Source organism: Theropithecus gelada, chromosome 14 (genome assembly GCF_003255815.1).
Source record: "Theropithecus gelada isolate Dixy chromosome 14, Tgel_1.0, whole genome shotgun sequence".
Classification (NCBI taxonomy): Eukaryota; Metazoa; Chordata; class Mammalia; order Primates; family Cercopithecidae; genus Theropithecus; species Theropithecus gelada.
The window spans coordinates 53,103,418-53,119,883 of NC_037682.1; the positions used below are offsets into that span (position 1 = coordinate 53,103,418).

The 16,466-nt window shown below is 43.7% G+C and overlaps 1 protein-coding gene across 1 annotated transcript in view; it reads right to left on the reverse strand.

Annotated features, from left to right (window-relative positions):
- Positions 1-15,060, reverse strand: part of PARVA (parvin alpha) — a 169,876-nt gene extending 154,816 nt beyond the window's left edge. Inside the window, exon 1 of the mRNA XM_025355698.1 lies at positions 14,429-15,060. Coding sequence (XP_025211483.1) covers positions 14,429-14,564 — 136 coding nt within the window. The 5' untranslated portion in view covers positions 14,565-15,060. The remainder of the gene's footprint in view (positions 1-14,428) is intronic.
- Positions 15,061-16,466: the final 1,406 nt, after the last annotated feature.

The window sequence follows — 16,466 nt, forward strand, 5'->3', positions numbered from 1 at the left end:
TAAAGACTTCAAACAAACTTTAGTAATTAAGACAGGATAACAACATGCAAATGCCTGGTTAAAATGGATCAAATATTCTATCTGCACGTTAAACAAAAACAATTGTTATGCTTGTGCACATGGCAGGCCAGAGGCCCAGATTGTCCCCTTTCCACTAAGGCGGTCCTCTAGTTGACAAGGCGTAGGCTGCATGGTAGCTCTTTTCCAGGATTCTACAGCCTGGAGTAATAAGTCATGCCAAGCTCTCTCTCTGCTATATCCCAAAGTCCAGCACCCTGCGGGTCAGCCCCCAAAGGCCATCCAGCCTCCGTCTCCCAACACTAAGTTCACTATGTGTCTCTCACGACAGGGAGGAAACTTAGCGTTCCCTGGAGACCTGAAAGGATGCAGTGAGCTTAAGAATTTTCAAGAGCTTATCAATCGGTTAGCCTTTGTTCATCCCCAAGCAGATGTGTGGTGGTATTGTGGTGGACCTTTACTAGGCACTCTGCTGAATAACTGGAGTGGCACTTGTGCTTTATAGCCCAATTGGCTATCCCTTTCACCCTGGCATTTCACCAACCAGAAGAAAAAAAAATAAGACATTGTAAAGCGAGAGAAGCCCCTTATAGGTCTTTCGACTCTCATGTCTATTTAGACACAATTGGAATCCCACGAGCAATACCAGATCAATTTAAAGCTTGAAATCAAATAGCTGCAGGATTTAAGTCAATATTTTGGTGGGTGACAGTTAATAAAAATGTAAATTAGATAAACTACATCTATTACAACCAACAGCAACGAGCTTATCATAAGTTAAAAGAAAAACTCATGTCGGCCCCAGCCCTGAGGCTACCCGACCTGACAAAACTCTTTATACTCTATGTGTCAAAAAGTGAAAAAATGACAGTTGGAGTTTTAACCCAGACTGTGGGGCCCTGGCCAAGGCCAGTGGCCTATCTCTCAAAACAAATAGACAGGATTTCCAAAAGCTGGCCTCCAGGTCTAAGAGCCCTAGCAGCAACAGCCCTGTTAGCACAAGAAGCAGATAAACTAACCCTTAGGCAAAACCTGAATATAAAGGCCCCCCCATGCTGTGGTAACTTTAATGACTACCAAAGGACATCATTAGTTAACAAATGCTAGATTAACCAAGTACCAAAGCTTGCTAGGTGAAAATCCCCACATAACCACTGAAGTTTGCAACACCCTAAACCCCACCACCTTGCCCCCGGTATCAGAGAGCCCAGTTGAACATAACTGTGTAGAGGTGTTGGATTCAGTTTACTCTAGCAGGCCCAACCTCCGCAACCATCCTTAAACATCAGTAGACTGTGAGTGGTATGTGGACGGGAGCAGCTTCGCCAACCGCTGCAAAGTGACTCTGAAGAAGATGACAAGCCCTGCTCCAGTCACACCCGGAAGCTGACTGGTCCACGCACGGCCAAAGCATGAGAAAACTCATCGCAGGATTCATGTTCCTTAAAATTTAGACTTTTACAGTAAGGACTTCAACTGACCTTCCTCAGACTGAGGACTGCTCCCAGTGTATACATCAAGTCACTGAGGTAGGACAAAAGGTTGTTATGGTCCTATTATTTTATAGTTATTGTAAATGTACTGGAACTCTAAAAAGAACTTGTTTGTATAATGTTATTCTATACAAGGTATGTAGCCCAGGAAATGACCAACCTGATGTGTGTTATGCCCCATCTGAGCCTCCCATGACCACAATTTTTAAAATAAGATTAAGGACTGGGAACTAGTGAAGGCTCATAAATGATACGAGTAAAGTGTTAGCCAAAACAGAAGAAAAAGAGGTGTCCAAACAAGTCACCTTAAAATTTGATGCCTGTGCTGTCATTAATAGTAACAAGTTAGGAATAAGGTATGGTTCTCTTAATTTAAAAAGAGGCTATATGGCAGAAAATAAGTACATCTGTCATAAATTAGGACTGTGTGGAAATAAATGTAAATACTAGTCTTGTGTCATTTAGGCCACTTAAATTAAAAAAAGAAATGAAAAGGATCCAGCCCACCTTCAGAAATGAAAAAATGGCCCTTCCTGTACTAAGGGACAATGTAACCCCTTAGAGCTAGTAATAACCAATCCCCTTGATCCTCGCTGAAAAAAAGAGGAGCGTGTGACCTTAGGAATCGACAGGGCCAGACTGGATCCTCGAATAAATATCTTGGTTTGAGGAGAAGTTTACAAACGCTCTCCTGAGCCAGTATTTCAAACTTTCTATGATGAATTAAATGTGCCAGTACCAGAAATTCCAGGAAAAACAAGAATTTTTTTGTTTTGTTTTTGCAATTAGCCGAGCATGTAGCACAGTCTCTCAATGTCACTTCATGTCATGTATGTGGAGGAACTGTAATAGGAGATCAATGGCCATAGGAAGCCCGAGAATTAGTACCTACAGACCCAGTTCCTGATGAATTCCTGGCTCAAAAGAATCACCTTGATAATTTCTGGGTCCTAAAAGCCTCAATTATTGGACAATATTCCATAGGTAGAGAAGGAAAAGAATTCACTCACCCCATAGGATGACTTAGTTGTCTGAGACAGAAACTGTATAACAGTACCACAAAAACAGTCACTTGGTGGAGTTCAAATCACACAGAGAGAAATCAATTTAGTAAATTCCCAAAGTTGCAAACTGTGTGGACCCACCCAGAGTCCCACTGGGACTGGACAGCCCCCACTGGATTATACTGGATATGTGGGCATAGAGTTACGCCAAATTATCTGACCACTAGGCAGGTAGTTGTGTTACTGGCACTATTAAACCATCTTTCTTCCTACTGCCCATAAAAACAGGTGAATTCCTAGGCTTCCCTGTCTATGCTTCCTGCAAAAAGATAAGTACAGCTATAGGAAATTGAAGAAAATGATAAATGGCCCTCTAAGAGAATCATACAATATTATAAGCCTGCTACTTAGGCACAAGATGGCTCGTGAGGATACCATACCCCCATTGACATGATCAACCAAATCATACGGTTACAAGCTGTCTTAAAAATAATCACTAATAAAACCGGCAGAGCCTTGACTATTCTGGCCCGGCAAGAAACTCAGATGAGAAATGCTATCTATCAAAATAGATGAGCTTTTGACTACTTGCTAGCAGCTGAAGGAGAGGTCTATATGAAATTTAACTTTACTAATTGCTGCCTACACACAGATAATCAAGGGCAAGTAGTTGAAGACATAGTTAGAGATATGACAAAACTGGCACATGTGCCCATGCAAGTGTGGCATGGATTTGATCCTAAGGCCATGTTTAGAAAATGGTTCCCAGTGCTAGGAAGATTTAAAACTCTTATAATAAGAGTTGTAATAGTAATAGGAACCTACTTACTGCTCCCTTGTTTGCTACCTGTACTTCTTCAAATGATAAAAAGCTTCATCACTACCTTAGTTCACCAAAATGCTTCAGCACAAGTGTACAATATGAATCACTATCAATCTGTCTTGCAAGAAGACATAGGTAGTAAAAATGAAAGTGAGAACTCCCACTATTGAGTGAGAGTCTCAAAGGGGGGGGATAAGGGAGGAGACCACCCCTCATATTGTCTTATGCCCAATTTCTGCCTCCAAAGAAAGAAAAAGTAAAAACTAAAAGGCAGAAATGAAATCCATAGGCAGACAGCTCGGTGCCACACCCTGGGCCTGGTAGTTAAAGATCAACCCCTGGCCTAATTGGTTTTGTTATCTATAGATTACAGACATTGTATAGAAAAGCGCTGTGAAAATCCCTATCCTATTTTGTTCGGATCTAATTACTGGAGCATGCAGCCCCCAGTCATGTACCCTCTGCTTGCTCAATCGATCACAACCCTCTCACGTGCACCCCCTTAGAGTTGTGAGCCCTTAAAAGGACAGGAATTGCTCGCTCGAGGGAGCTCGGCTCTTGAGACAGGAGTCTTGCTGATGCCCCTGGCCAAATAAACCCCTTCCTTCTTTAACTCAGTGTCTGAGGAGTTTTGTCTGCAGCTCGTCCTGCTACATTATCACTTAGTAAATGCTAGCAGAACCAGATTTTAGGTAAGTCCTATGGCGATCCACACACCAAGCTAACATTTGTCCCAGGCCTGAACAAAAATTAAGCAGCTGCAATTAACTGAGGCTAGGCAAAGCTCACCAAAGGTGTGCCCTCCAGCCATCTTCTCCTCTTGGTAAGTTCTGTCTTTTGGGGGAGGGCTGAAGTGAGGAGACTCTTGCTGAGGAGGAATGATAGTGGCTCTGTGTCTGGCTGATTTTCAGTTGCCTTCATTTTGCACTTTAGTGAGGAAATGAAGCTGAGATGGGCAAGAGGGAATGGAATAGGTGTGGGAGGGAGAATGAGACAGACTTTGGGGAATTAAGGGAACTCTTAATCTCTCCTATGGAGTTTTGGTCTGTACATCACTTATCTCTCCTAAATCTTGCTATTGGGCTCTTTTACCATAGTCCTCCTTCATATGAATATGTACTAAGCCATTTCTGAAAAGCAAGCTTTTCTGGATGAAAACAAAGAAGTCAACTGGCCTTCACGTTCCATCTGGTCACCCCCGTCCCCTACCCCGACGCACCTCCTCCAGGCTCACTGCTGCCACTGCAGAATCAGTGCCCATGGACTCTAGGACCCTCTGGTCTCACAGGCCTTTGTCAAATAACAGGATTAACCAACAATGTCTTCCCACAAAAGGAAAAGAGATTCCTGGGGGCAGGGATGAGGCATTTTCATAAGCTACACACACACACACACACACACACACACACTCAAAAATAGTGACCTGGATGGAATCTGGGGACCAGAAGAGTCATCCAAGGTTAGAGCAGAGTTTGGGGTAACCTGGGGACTCCCTCAATGGGAATAAGATGCCCAGTGATGATTCAGTTAGTTAAGAAGCATTTTAGGGAGCATTAGTTAAGTACTAGGTAGTATGCTAGGCACCAAAGATACCACAATGGCTCCCCTCATGGCGTCTGCAGAAAAAAACAAAAAAGAAAGGACACTGCCCAGGGCCTATGCAGGAGGAGGTCTCCTTGTGCTAGTGCTCTGGTCCTTGGGCAAAGCCCTCATTGAATTTCCTACTGATTTCAGGCTGCACAACCTATTGAAAACCTAACAGAATGTGTTTACATCTACTTTTTAAAAGTATTTTATTTTTGAAATGATTGTAGGGCTTACCTCAAATGTTGTTCTTTGTACCATGACAGTGAGTGGAGATTTTAGATGCTTACAAATGTTTATATGAGGATTTCATCTCTTCTCCTGGACTAACGGCTGGAACATAATTATGAATTGTGCTTGTTAACCAAATAGAGATATTCCATGAGACAAGAAGGCTGATTCCTAATATGGAGGTGTCCTTGGGCCAGGGCCCACTTATCCTGGTATCCATCTCCTCCTCCCAACACAGAGGTGCCTTCATTAGTAGAGGAAAGAAAGAGGTCTTTGTGATTATGTAATTCCCAGACCACCCTACACAGACAATAAAACTGAATGTGAGAGAAGCCGGGTGAAATAACAGCTCAGAAATCATAGAATACCAGTGCAGCAAGGGCCTAAGAGGTTATTTAGCCTAATCTTCTAATGTTAGAAATGGGCAAATAACACCAAAAGGGGAAGAGACCTGTCTAAGATTACATGGCCAGCTAATGGTGGGCTATTTTCATAAAGGTAAATATGGGGAAATTCATTCCACAGAAATTCTAATAACTACGTGTTTGATGATATTATGGTAAGCAGGAGGGCTCTCGCCATAGTGTGTGACAAGTGGCTGCAATGCAACATGACCAGTGCTACCACAGAGTATAGACAAGGCACTGTGGGACCACAGAGGAGGAAGCCTCTCACTCTTCCTGGGGGCACTGGGGAAGGTTTCATGCAAAAGGGGACTTCTGAGTTGGGTCTTTATGAATGAATAGAAGTTGGTTGTATAGGAAAGGAAAAAGGTCTTTCCAGAATATGGAACAGCATGTAAAAGCATAAACATATGAAAGAACATGATGTGTTTGGGGGATAAAGAGTGGTTTCCCATGGTAAAAATGGAGATTTATCGGAAGGGAAATAGAGGAGACGGCAAAAAGGTAAAGGAAGGAGTAGCTGTGAAGGCTTTGGACAGCATGCTAAGAAGTTTGTCCTGGAGAGAAGTTATCTTTATGCTTTAAAAAACAATGTAGTGGCAAAAGGATGAAGAATGGGTTGAACAAAAATAGACCCATGACAGGAAGTCTAGCTAGGTGGATAACACAGTATTTCAGGTGGAAAATAGAGTAAATATTTTGAAAGTGAACAAACAATCCAGATCACTTGTGAAGGCTGAATTAAAGCAGTGATATTTAGATGGTAGACTCAGCAGGATTTCATAAAAGATGATTAGACATGAGGAATAAAATGGAGGATGGGGCAGCAAACTACTGCCCTTGGGTCATGTGCAGGCTGCCATCTATTTTGTAGAGCCCGAGTGCTGAGAATGGTTTTTACATTCTCATGTACATGTAAATGCTTCCTTCAATAGCTGAGAAGGAACAAAAGAAGCATCTTTCATGTAATTTCACATGAAAATCGTGTGAAATTCAAATTTCAGTGACTATAACTAAAATTTTATGGGAACATAGCCAGCCACACTTGTTCATTGACCTATTGTCTATGGCAGCAAAGACAGAGTTGAATAGGACTCATAAAGCCTTAGATATTTACTATTTGGCCCTTTCAGAAAAAGTTGCTGACCTCCTGCAGGATTCTCCAATTCAGTTAAAATCAGTTCATCTTTCCAGTTGCCCAGACCAAAACCTTTGGAGTCATCTTAATTCTACTCTTACCCGCCATCCAATCTTTCATCAAGATCTGCTGTATTTTAAAAATATATCCAGAATTTGACACTCACTCACTCCTTCCCTTGCTACCACTCTGTTCCTGAACACAGCCATCTCTCAGCTGGGTCATTCTAGTAGCCTTTACTTATTTATTTGTTATTTATTGAGACAGGGTCTTGCTCTGTCACATATACTGGAGTGCAGTGGTGTAATCATGGCTCACTGCAGTCCCACACTCCTGGGATCAAGCGATCCTCCCATGTCAGCCTCCTGAGTAGCTGGGACTACAGGTGTGCACCAACACCCATGGCTAATTTTTTGTAGAGATGGGGTTTCACCATGTTGCCCAGGCTGGTCTTGAACTCCTGAGCTCAAGCAATCTGCCCACTTGGCCTCCCAAAGAGTTGGGATTACAGGTGTGAGCCACCATGCCCAGCCTCATTCTAGAAACCTTTTGCCTTATCTCATCTTTTGCTTCATCTCTGCCTGCTTCAGTCACTTAACACCATCTGAGCAATGGTGTTTTAGCACCATCAGTTAAAACAGAATTGAGATCACGCCATTCCTCTGCACAAAGTCTTCCCAAGTCTTCCCATATAACTCTGAGTAAAGGCCCAAGTTTTACAATGGCTTCCAGGGCCCTACACATCCTGCCTCTCCCCTTTCTCTTGTTATGCCTGGGACCAACCCCCATTCCACAATCATGCTCACTCTCTTCTCCAGTCACATCAACCTCCTTATTGGTCCTCAATAATGTACCATGTCCACACCTGCCTCAAGATTCTTGCATCTGTCATTCCTTCCACCTGTAATGTTCTTTTCCAAGATATACATATGGTTCTCTCCATCACCTCCTTCAGATTGGGACTCAAATCTACCCTTTTCAGTGAGGCCTTCTCTAGCCATCCTACTTAATATTGACAACCATCCTCAGACCACAACCCTCCATTTCTCTTTTTCTTGCTTTATTTACTACCACTCTACTAACACTGTTTGAGTGTTTTGTTTACTACCACTCAAACAAAAAACATACATTACCAATTTATCTTGTTTATTGCCTGTCTGCCCTATTAGAATGTAAGCTCCAGGAAGGCAGGAGTTTTTGTTTTGTTTTCCTTTCTAGTGCCTAGTACAGTGCATGGTACATGTTAGGCACTCAATAAATAATTGCTGAAAGAATGGGAATAATGGATCAGAAAGTGACTAGGAGATAAGAAAAGAGAAGCAGGTAGAGATAACTCTTTCAAGGCATCTGGTGAGTAGCTAAAGAGGAAACCAGTTATCAGGAGATCTTCTCCAAATGGGAAAGACTCAAGCATATTTACAGAACGTCAGGGCAACAGAGTGGCAAAAAAAGATGGGATATGATAAATAGCATATCTGGCTATGCCAAGTCTGGGAGGAAGCTGAAATAAATGGCCTTATGAGCAAGAAGAGAAGGGACCTTCTTGGAAGGGACTAGGGCAGGAGGGGAGCACAAAAAGACATTTGCACATATGGATGGGACTGGCCGGATATGGTAGAGAACTTGAAGGAGCTCATAGCTGGTCTCAATTTTCCATTTGAAGATCCACGGAAGGGTTTTAGGGGCTATGGACAACAACTTGGGTTTGAATTTCAAGAGTTCACTTATATGCAAATTTTTAAAATAAATGTATTAGAAAATTTTTTGAGAACTGCAACAATTTGGAAAAATTACAGATGAATTTTGTGATCTAGAAGTATCAAAAAAAAAATTAAGAAAAAGTTAGATATGCCCAGGAGTTCAAGACCCACGAGGGCAACATAGCAAGACCGTGTCTATACAAAAAAGATGTACTTTGGAAAAATGAGAATGCACACTGGTTAGAAGAAAAGGGAAGCTCTGCAGTGCTAAGGGTTCTACTCACTCTAGAAACCATAAATTTGTTGCAAGGTTTGTGGATTTTTCTCTAGCAACACTGGGCAGCCAATGAGAATCAAGTGGTCAGAACCAGTATTATTAGAAGAATTATGAAATTAAAGCCTTCATTGGATACTTCAGGTCCTGATCAAAATGTAAAACTCTGGGGGATAAAATCTTAAATGAATGGGTAAACGACAGGAATGACCAGTGCTGCCGGCCTAATTTGGGTGCCTTCAGCAGACAGGTACCATTCAAGTTGGTGTCCCTTGAAAGAGCACATCTTGAGGACAGTTTCAGAGAAAGAAAGTTGAAAAGTGGCCCTCTGGCAAGTAGATTCTGAAAGGGTAGTGAAAGAATCCACACAGGAGGACCATGTCCAGCAGAAATGGAATTGAAAACCCAAAAGATGATGAAAAAGATCAACAGAGAAAAACAAAAGTCATTTAAGCTACAACTCATAAGAATGGGCCCAGATATTTTAAAGTGCTGAAATGTGTCATCTTGGGAAAACGGAGGATCTCACTTGCAAAGAAAGATCCCTTAACTCCTAAAGGGACAAAACAGTGTCCCACAGGCTCCATACAGTCATGGGCTACTAGGCTATTTACAGAACCTGAAAAAGTCAGTGCAGTCCATAACAAAAAGACTATTTCAAATTTCAAAGACCAATGAAAATTGAGTTGTCAATTTTAATAGCTACCATTACTTGTGCCATGCAATGCATTTTACATTGTCGATCTCATTTAAACCTCGCAACTTCCATGTAAAGAAGGAATTCTTATTCTCATTTTATAGATGAAGACACAGAGGCTTACAGGGGTTAAGTAACTTGTCTTAAGTCATAGAATAAATAAGGGATTGAATCAGAAATCAAATTGAAATGTATCTAATCCTAAAGACCATGCTTTTAACTCCTGTTCTCTCTTGGACTCTAACACTGTTTTTTCTTATGAAAACACAGGAATGATGACTAGTTGAGTGCATTCTTATGAAACTCATAGTCATTCTATGATGTAGGTTTCCTTAGGAGGACATTTTTTTACATGAAATTATTGACTTAGAGTTGATCCTTGAACAACACAGGTTTGAACTGCAAGGGTCCACTTACACGCAAATTTTTTCAACAACTATATGGGAAAATATTTTTGGAGATCTGTGACAATTAGAAAAACCTTGAGATGAACCACGTAGCCTAGAAATACTTAAAAAAATAAGAAAAAGTTGCTCATGTCACAAATGCGTAAAATATACATCAATACTTGTCTGTCTTCTCATTTACTACCATAAAATGTAAACAAATCTATTATAAAAAGTTAGAACTTATCAAAATGTCAGAATGTATACATACACACAAAAACTGTGTGATGCCATTTGTAGATGAGAAAAAGTGTAAATGTAAAGATTAAATCCTCACTGCACAAAATGAACTGTAGTACATACTGTACTACTATAATAATTTCACAGCTACCTCCTGTTGCTATTGTGGTGAGCTCTAGAGTTGCAAGTATCTGCTTAAAACACCATATGACACCAATCATCTCCACGTGAACAGTTCATCTCTCCAGTAAATTGCGTACAGCAGTTAAAAGTGATCTCTTGAGATTCTCGCATATTTTTCATCATGTTTAGTGAAATACCATAAATCTTGAATAACACCATGGGACTCTAACGAAGTGCCACTAAAGATGCTAGAAGTACTCCCAAGTATCAGAGAAAAGTCATGACATTATAAGAAAAGTTGAATTGCTTGATACGTACCATAGGTTGAGGTGTGCAGCTGTGGTTACCTGCCATTTCAGTCAGACGACGTAAACTTACAGTATCGATAAATGCAGCACAGTTCTGCAAATGTATTTTCCCTTCCTTATGATTTTCTTAATAACATTTTCTTTTCTCCAGTTTCTTTGTTGTAAGAATACAGTATATAATACAAAATATGTGTTGATTGACTATTATCAGTAAGGCTTCTGGTCAACAGTAGGCTATTAGTAGTTAAGTTTGGGGGGAGTTAAAAACTAAACACAGATTTTTGACCATATAGGGGGTCAATGTCCATAACCCCCACATAGTTCAAGGGTCAACTGTATTCTAACCAGTATCATATCTTTCCATTTGTTGTGTCCTACAGTGGGGCACAGCAGGTACCAAATGAATGAATGGGAGTCCTTGGGCCTATGAGAACGCTACACCAAAGCACTGAGATAATTTGTGGACAGACTGATGGCAGTGATCTTGAGGAATGAAGAATGGGAGGTTCAAGAACACCAGAGAGAAAGTGGAAGAAGGCAGATTCCACAGAGCACAAAGCTGTGAGCTTATCCAGGATGCAGAGCAAGACCTGGCCTTATTATTACTGAAGTGATGGTTAATGGCACCCCACACCTACTAACCATCACTTCAGCACTGATCATTGAGATCCAGCACATACTCACTAAGGACAGTCATTTCAGACCAACCCACTGCCTTCTTTGCCTGGGCTTGCAGAAATACCATAAGCCGCAGCAAGCAGCTGGAGCTGGGTGGTGGCTGACCCTTCAGAAGAGGTTCTATGTTCTTCCATTCACCCATTTACAGCCCCTGGATTAGCTGACAGACTGAATGACGAATCAGGACTTTACAGTGAAATATAACAGGGATGAAAATAAGATCTTGCACTTGGTTTCAAAAACCCAACTGAGTAAATCCAAGATAGGGAAGGCTGTGATTTAGGAGCAACAAATATAAAAATGTCTTTGAGTAAGCTGATAGCAAGCTCAATGAGAGATCACAGTGTGACGTGGCTGGCAGAATAGTTAGAAGCAACCTTAACTGCATTAAAGGAACATAGTGTCTGTGCTAGAATAAGGGAGGTGACAGTCCTAATCTGGGGTGGCTGGCCTGCACTACAGCTGTACTATGGTGACTTCTGGAGAGCTCACTTTGAGAAGGTCTGGTAACAGGTCGATCTGCTAGGTATTCTCCATTTCCCCCGTCCCCACTGTGATCCATTCTCCGCACTGCTCTGTGCACTATGGAAGCTGCCCCTATATATTGCAGATCCCTTGCTCTGATGGGTTCCCACTGGGTTCAGCCCCAGTAGGTGATGCAAGGGCAAGAAGACAGAGAACATGCAGAATGTGCATTTCTTGTGCCACTCTCTTCTTGCTCTGTCTGCACATTTCTGACAGTGGCTGCATCCCTCTATGACTATAGTTCCAGTCCAGCAGCCCCTCGTCCATAGCCCCAGCTTGTAATAGGTTCCAATTTGCTTCCCTTGTCCCTCAGGCCTCTGAGTGATTAAGAGCTTCCCCCTGTTGCTAGCCCCTAGGGACCTCAGCATCCCGTCTTAGTTCCCTTAACCCTGCCCACAGCTCTGTCAATAGCCCCTTCACTAAACTATTTTCAAAATCTCAACAAATTGGCCTTTTTCCTGCAGGGACCCTGACTGAAACTAAAGAGACAGGATGCAAAAGACCTTAAAATTATGTCTGTGAGGAATAGAGGATGTTGGGCCCAGTGGCGAGAAGACTCAAGAAAGCAGGATAGCCTATTTCAGCAAGGTATCAATAAAAGGCCACCCCAGACTCATTCTCTGGCTCCAACAGTAATAGGTACAGAGAGATACATTTTGGGCTAAATATAAAATAAACCTTTCTACAGAGTAGGTAAAGATGGTTCTCCTGGTAGCAGATATTTTTTATTGCATGAGCTTCAATATTTCTCAGTTGCCCCATCTTAAACCAGATGAGACTATGTCAGGAATGCTGTAAGGAATAAGTTAGAAACCTGGTCTAGAAAAGAGCTTTCCAAGCCAGGGTTTCATGATTTGCCACCAACTGTACACTACTCAGTGGGTTACCAAAATAACCAATGTGGGGAAACTTTCGCATGTTTTTGCTGCTTCTCGTTTCAATATAAAGAACAGAAGTCTAGTTCTTCAAGTCTGATAATCCTGAACACTGAAGACGTTTTTATACTTTAAGATGACTTACAAACATGAAACATTTTACACAGCATCACAGCTTTCAAAAGGTTATTTCCAATTCACGGGCAATCTATTAAAAACATTTTTTAGGGGGAAAGAGAAGTTGATTAATGGTTACAAATATATCATTTGATAGAAGAAGACCTAGTGTTAGATTGGTAAAATAACTATATTTTACAATAACCTCTTGTATATTTCAAAATATCTAGAATTCCAATGGTCTAGCATAGAGAAAAGGCAAATATTTAAGGTGATGGATATCCCAAGTACACTGATTTTGTCAGAGGCATGTGAACCAGAGCAACTCCATCTTGAATGGGGCTAGGTAAAATAAGGCTGAGTGAGACCCACTGGACTGCACTCCCAGAAGGTTAAGGCATTCTAACTTACAGGATGAGATAGGATGTCGGCACAAGATACAGGTCATAAAGACCTTGCTGATAAAACAGGTTGCAGTAAAGAAGTCGGCTAAAACCCAAAACCAAAATGGCGATCAATGCAGACACTGGTCTTCTGCATTGATACACTCCCACCAGTACCATGACAGTTTACACATGCCATGGCAACGTTACCCTATATGGTCTAAAAAGAGGAGGCATGAATAATCCACCCCTTGTTTAGCATACCATCAAGAAATAACCATAAAAATGGACAACCAGCATCCCCAGGCTGCTCTGTCTATGGAGTAGCCATTCTTTTATTCATCTACTTTCTTAATAAACTTGCTTTCACTTTACTGTGTGGACTCATCCTGAATGCTTTCTTGTGTGAGATCCAAGAACCCTCTCTTGGGGTCTGGATTGGGACCCCTTTCCTGTAACAACTTGAGCTTTACAAATTATATGAATGTATTAATCACATGTGCCCCAAAACTATGTACATCATGCATCAATTAAAAAAATGTTTAAAACAAAAAATTTTAACTCAGCAACTTCTATCTACACACCAATCTTCTATCTACACATCAGTGCTTCTTGAGAACTGCCACCTCAGTTTTCAAACCAAAAACCAGGACGCAAAATCTGCCCATGGGCAAAAATATTCTACATGCAAACTACCCTGAAAAAAAAAAAAAGAATAAGGTCGCCTCAGTTCACTCTGGTGGGGCGGGGGGAGGCCCACGACGATGTTTGTGTCTCACGCAGGTTTTCTCCTTTGGTGGGGGTTTATCGTGTATTACACCGAGGGCATGCTAGGTTTGCCAGTTTTTCGCTCATTCATTCAACAAACACTCGATGTCCACCTACTCCATTAACAGGGCCCTTCTCGGCCCTCGGGATGGACAAAAGATCCGAAGAGGCCAACGCCACGACGCCGCTATCAGAGGACGTCAGCAGGTCCAGGAAACGACCTGATTTTAAGGACCAATGAAGTCAACGAGTGAGAGTGACGGCGCCCAGGAAAGTTGCGGCGGAAACTTGGGAAATGCCAGCCTTCGGGCGCAGAGGGCGGGGCAGGGCCTACCGGATCGCGCTGCCTGCGGTCTGGGGCCCCGCCTGGGCTACGGTCCCGCCGCCTCCGGCCGCCAAGCGGCGCCTGCCCACTGCCCGGCGGGGGCGTCGGCCTGGTCTCCGGCCCAGGAGGGCAACGCCGCAAGCGGGCGGGGCGGCCTCGATGGCCCGCGAGCCCCAGGCTCAGTGTGGGGCGCGAGTCGCTCCTGCCCGACGTGCCCGGGAAGCGCGCGCACTCATCGCCGCGCGCTCCCGAACGGCCCCAGCGCCCCGGCCCCTCGGCCCCTATGGCACCCCCCAGCTCCTACCGCCCGCCCGGCCTGCCTGGCCGCACTCACCCTCCTTGGCTTTCTTCCTCCGGGCCAGGGTCCCTCCGAGTTTCCCCAAGAAGGAATCATCTTTCTTGCGGGACGGAGGCGACTTAGGAGTGGGGGACTTGGGGACAGAAGGCGACTTCTGCGGGGAGGTGGCCATGGCGCGGCTCAGGCAGCCGCGGGCCGGTCGGGACGCGGAGCTGGCGCTGGGCTGACGCGGCGGGCGGCGGCGGCGGGCTGAGGCTGCGGCTTTCCAAACGGAAGCGGAATTATTCCAAGCATTTGAGGCAGCTCACGCTCGCCTTTCCCTTCCCTCGCTCCCTCCCTCGCTCCCTCCCTCGCACCGCCCTCTGCCCTGGAAGGAGCTGTGCTCCCGGGGCCGCGCCCTGCGCCCCTGGGTTGCCCCAAGCAGGGGGGATGCCCCAAAACTGCCACTTGCAGTACAGGAGGCCGTATGTGCCCAGGTTGGGAGCGCTCGAGCTGGAAAGCTTCATTTACCCAGGCTCTGCACCCATCACACAGCCTGGGGCAAAGCAAATCTGAGAACCAACCCAACCCTGCTACTCTCCCAAGGTCTTCCAGCCGGGGCTGGTGAGCTCGCTCTTCCCCAGCACTACTGCCTGTGGAGTTATCAGGCCCACGTCTTGCGCCCACAAGACTGCAGCTCCTGGAAGAAATTACTAGAGTGAACCAAAATGCGTCCAGGCCCCACCAAAGTCGGCAGAACCAATCACTCCTGAACCTATCCATGATAGTCAGCCTCCTCTTCTCTACTCCCATCCGAGACTGAGAAGCCTGGAGTGCACAAGGGTAAAGCCGAGGCTGCTTATTGTAAGACATCTGTGTTTCTAGCAGCTTATATAAACGAAGATCACACATGGTAGTGGAAACATGAATGGGAAAAGCACAACCATGAGCTCCTACAGGACCTCCCAGAGAATTTATCCTGCTAAATAAAATCAAGAGAGTGACAACCAGACTCATTTGAGATAACAGGGGAGTCACACAAAGCACAGTGTTTGAAGGACTCATACTGGAAATGATTAAAAGGCACGTGTTATTGTGCTTGCCCATCTCAAGTTCTCACTCGGGCTGTTTGTCCCTCTGTCTCTCTCACACACGGACTCACAGCGCCTTGGCAACTGTGTTTCCTCCTTATGGCCCCTTCCCTCTAGGCTACAGCTGATTGAACCTGGGTGAACAACTAATCCAAAGGGCGCTACTGCTTTACTGAAGAGCAGCCGATTGGCTAGCCCCAGTTAAGACTCTGCACTAAGCTGGAGAGACTGTTGTCAGAAGTTGTGCTCGTGACTGATGATCACTCGCAGTCAAGACTGGGGTGGCTGTTTCTAACCACGTGCCTGCTGACGAGTAGGGAAACAAAAGAAAGGAGCAAAGAAGTGTGCTCAAAAAGCCACTTGGTCTGCCTAATGGAAACCGTGGGGAGTAGCTGCTTGGACCTGGAATGTTTTCCCAGACCCCACTTGCACTTCCTGCCAAGGCCAGCTGTGCTTCTTCCCAGGAGCTGTTACTCAGCCTTTTATTAACCCATCCACCTTACCTTAGACTAAATAAACTGACAAGCAACAGTTTCAGAGTAGAACTAAAATTTAACAAACAAGATAGTCAATAGAGTCTCACCACTGTATAGGTTCATTTTATCTTTGCTTGAGAGTCATAATTTTACTTTTTTTTTTTTTTTTTTTTTTTGAAAATTCTACTTTAGTTGGTGCCTCTTACCTAACAGCAGAAAAGTCACGATGCCCGCTAGCCTGGGAGGATTACTACAACTCCTCCTCCCAGACAATAAATCTTAAAGGGATGGTGAGAACCCAAAATAGAAGTGTGTTTTGCTTACATCATTAATCATTTTCATTCAGGATATCAGATGTAGGACATCTTCAAAAGTGTATCTCCAGCACCTGGAGCTCTTGTCAGGGAATTAAGAGACACATAGCTCAATAGCTGTGTGATCTTGGAAACGTTTACTCCCTTTTCTGAGTCTCCATTTCCTCATCTACAAAATGAAATGGTTGGTACAGAATGGTGGTTCTCAAACTTG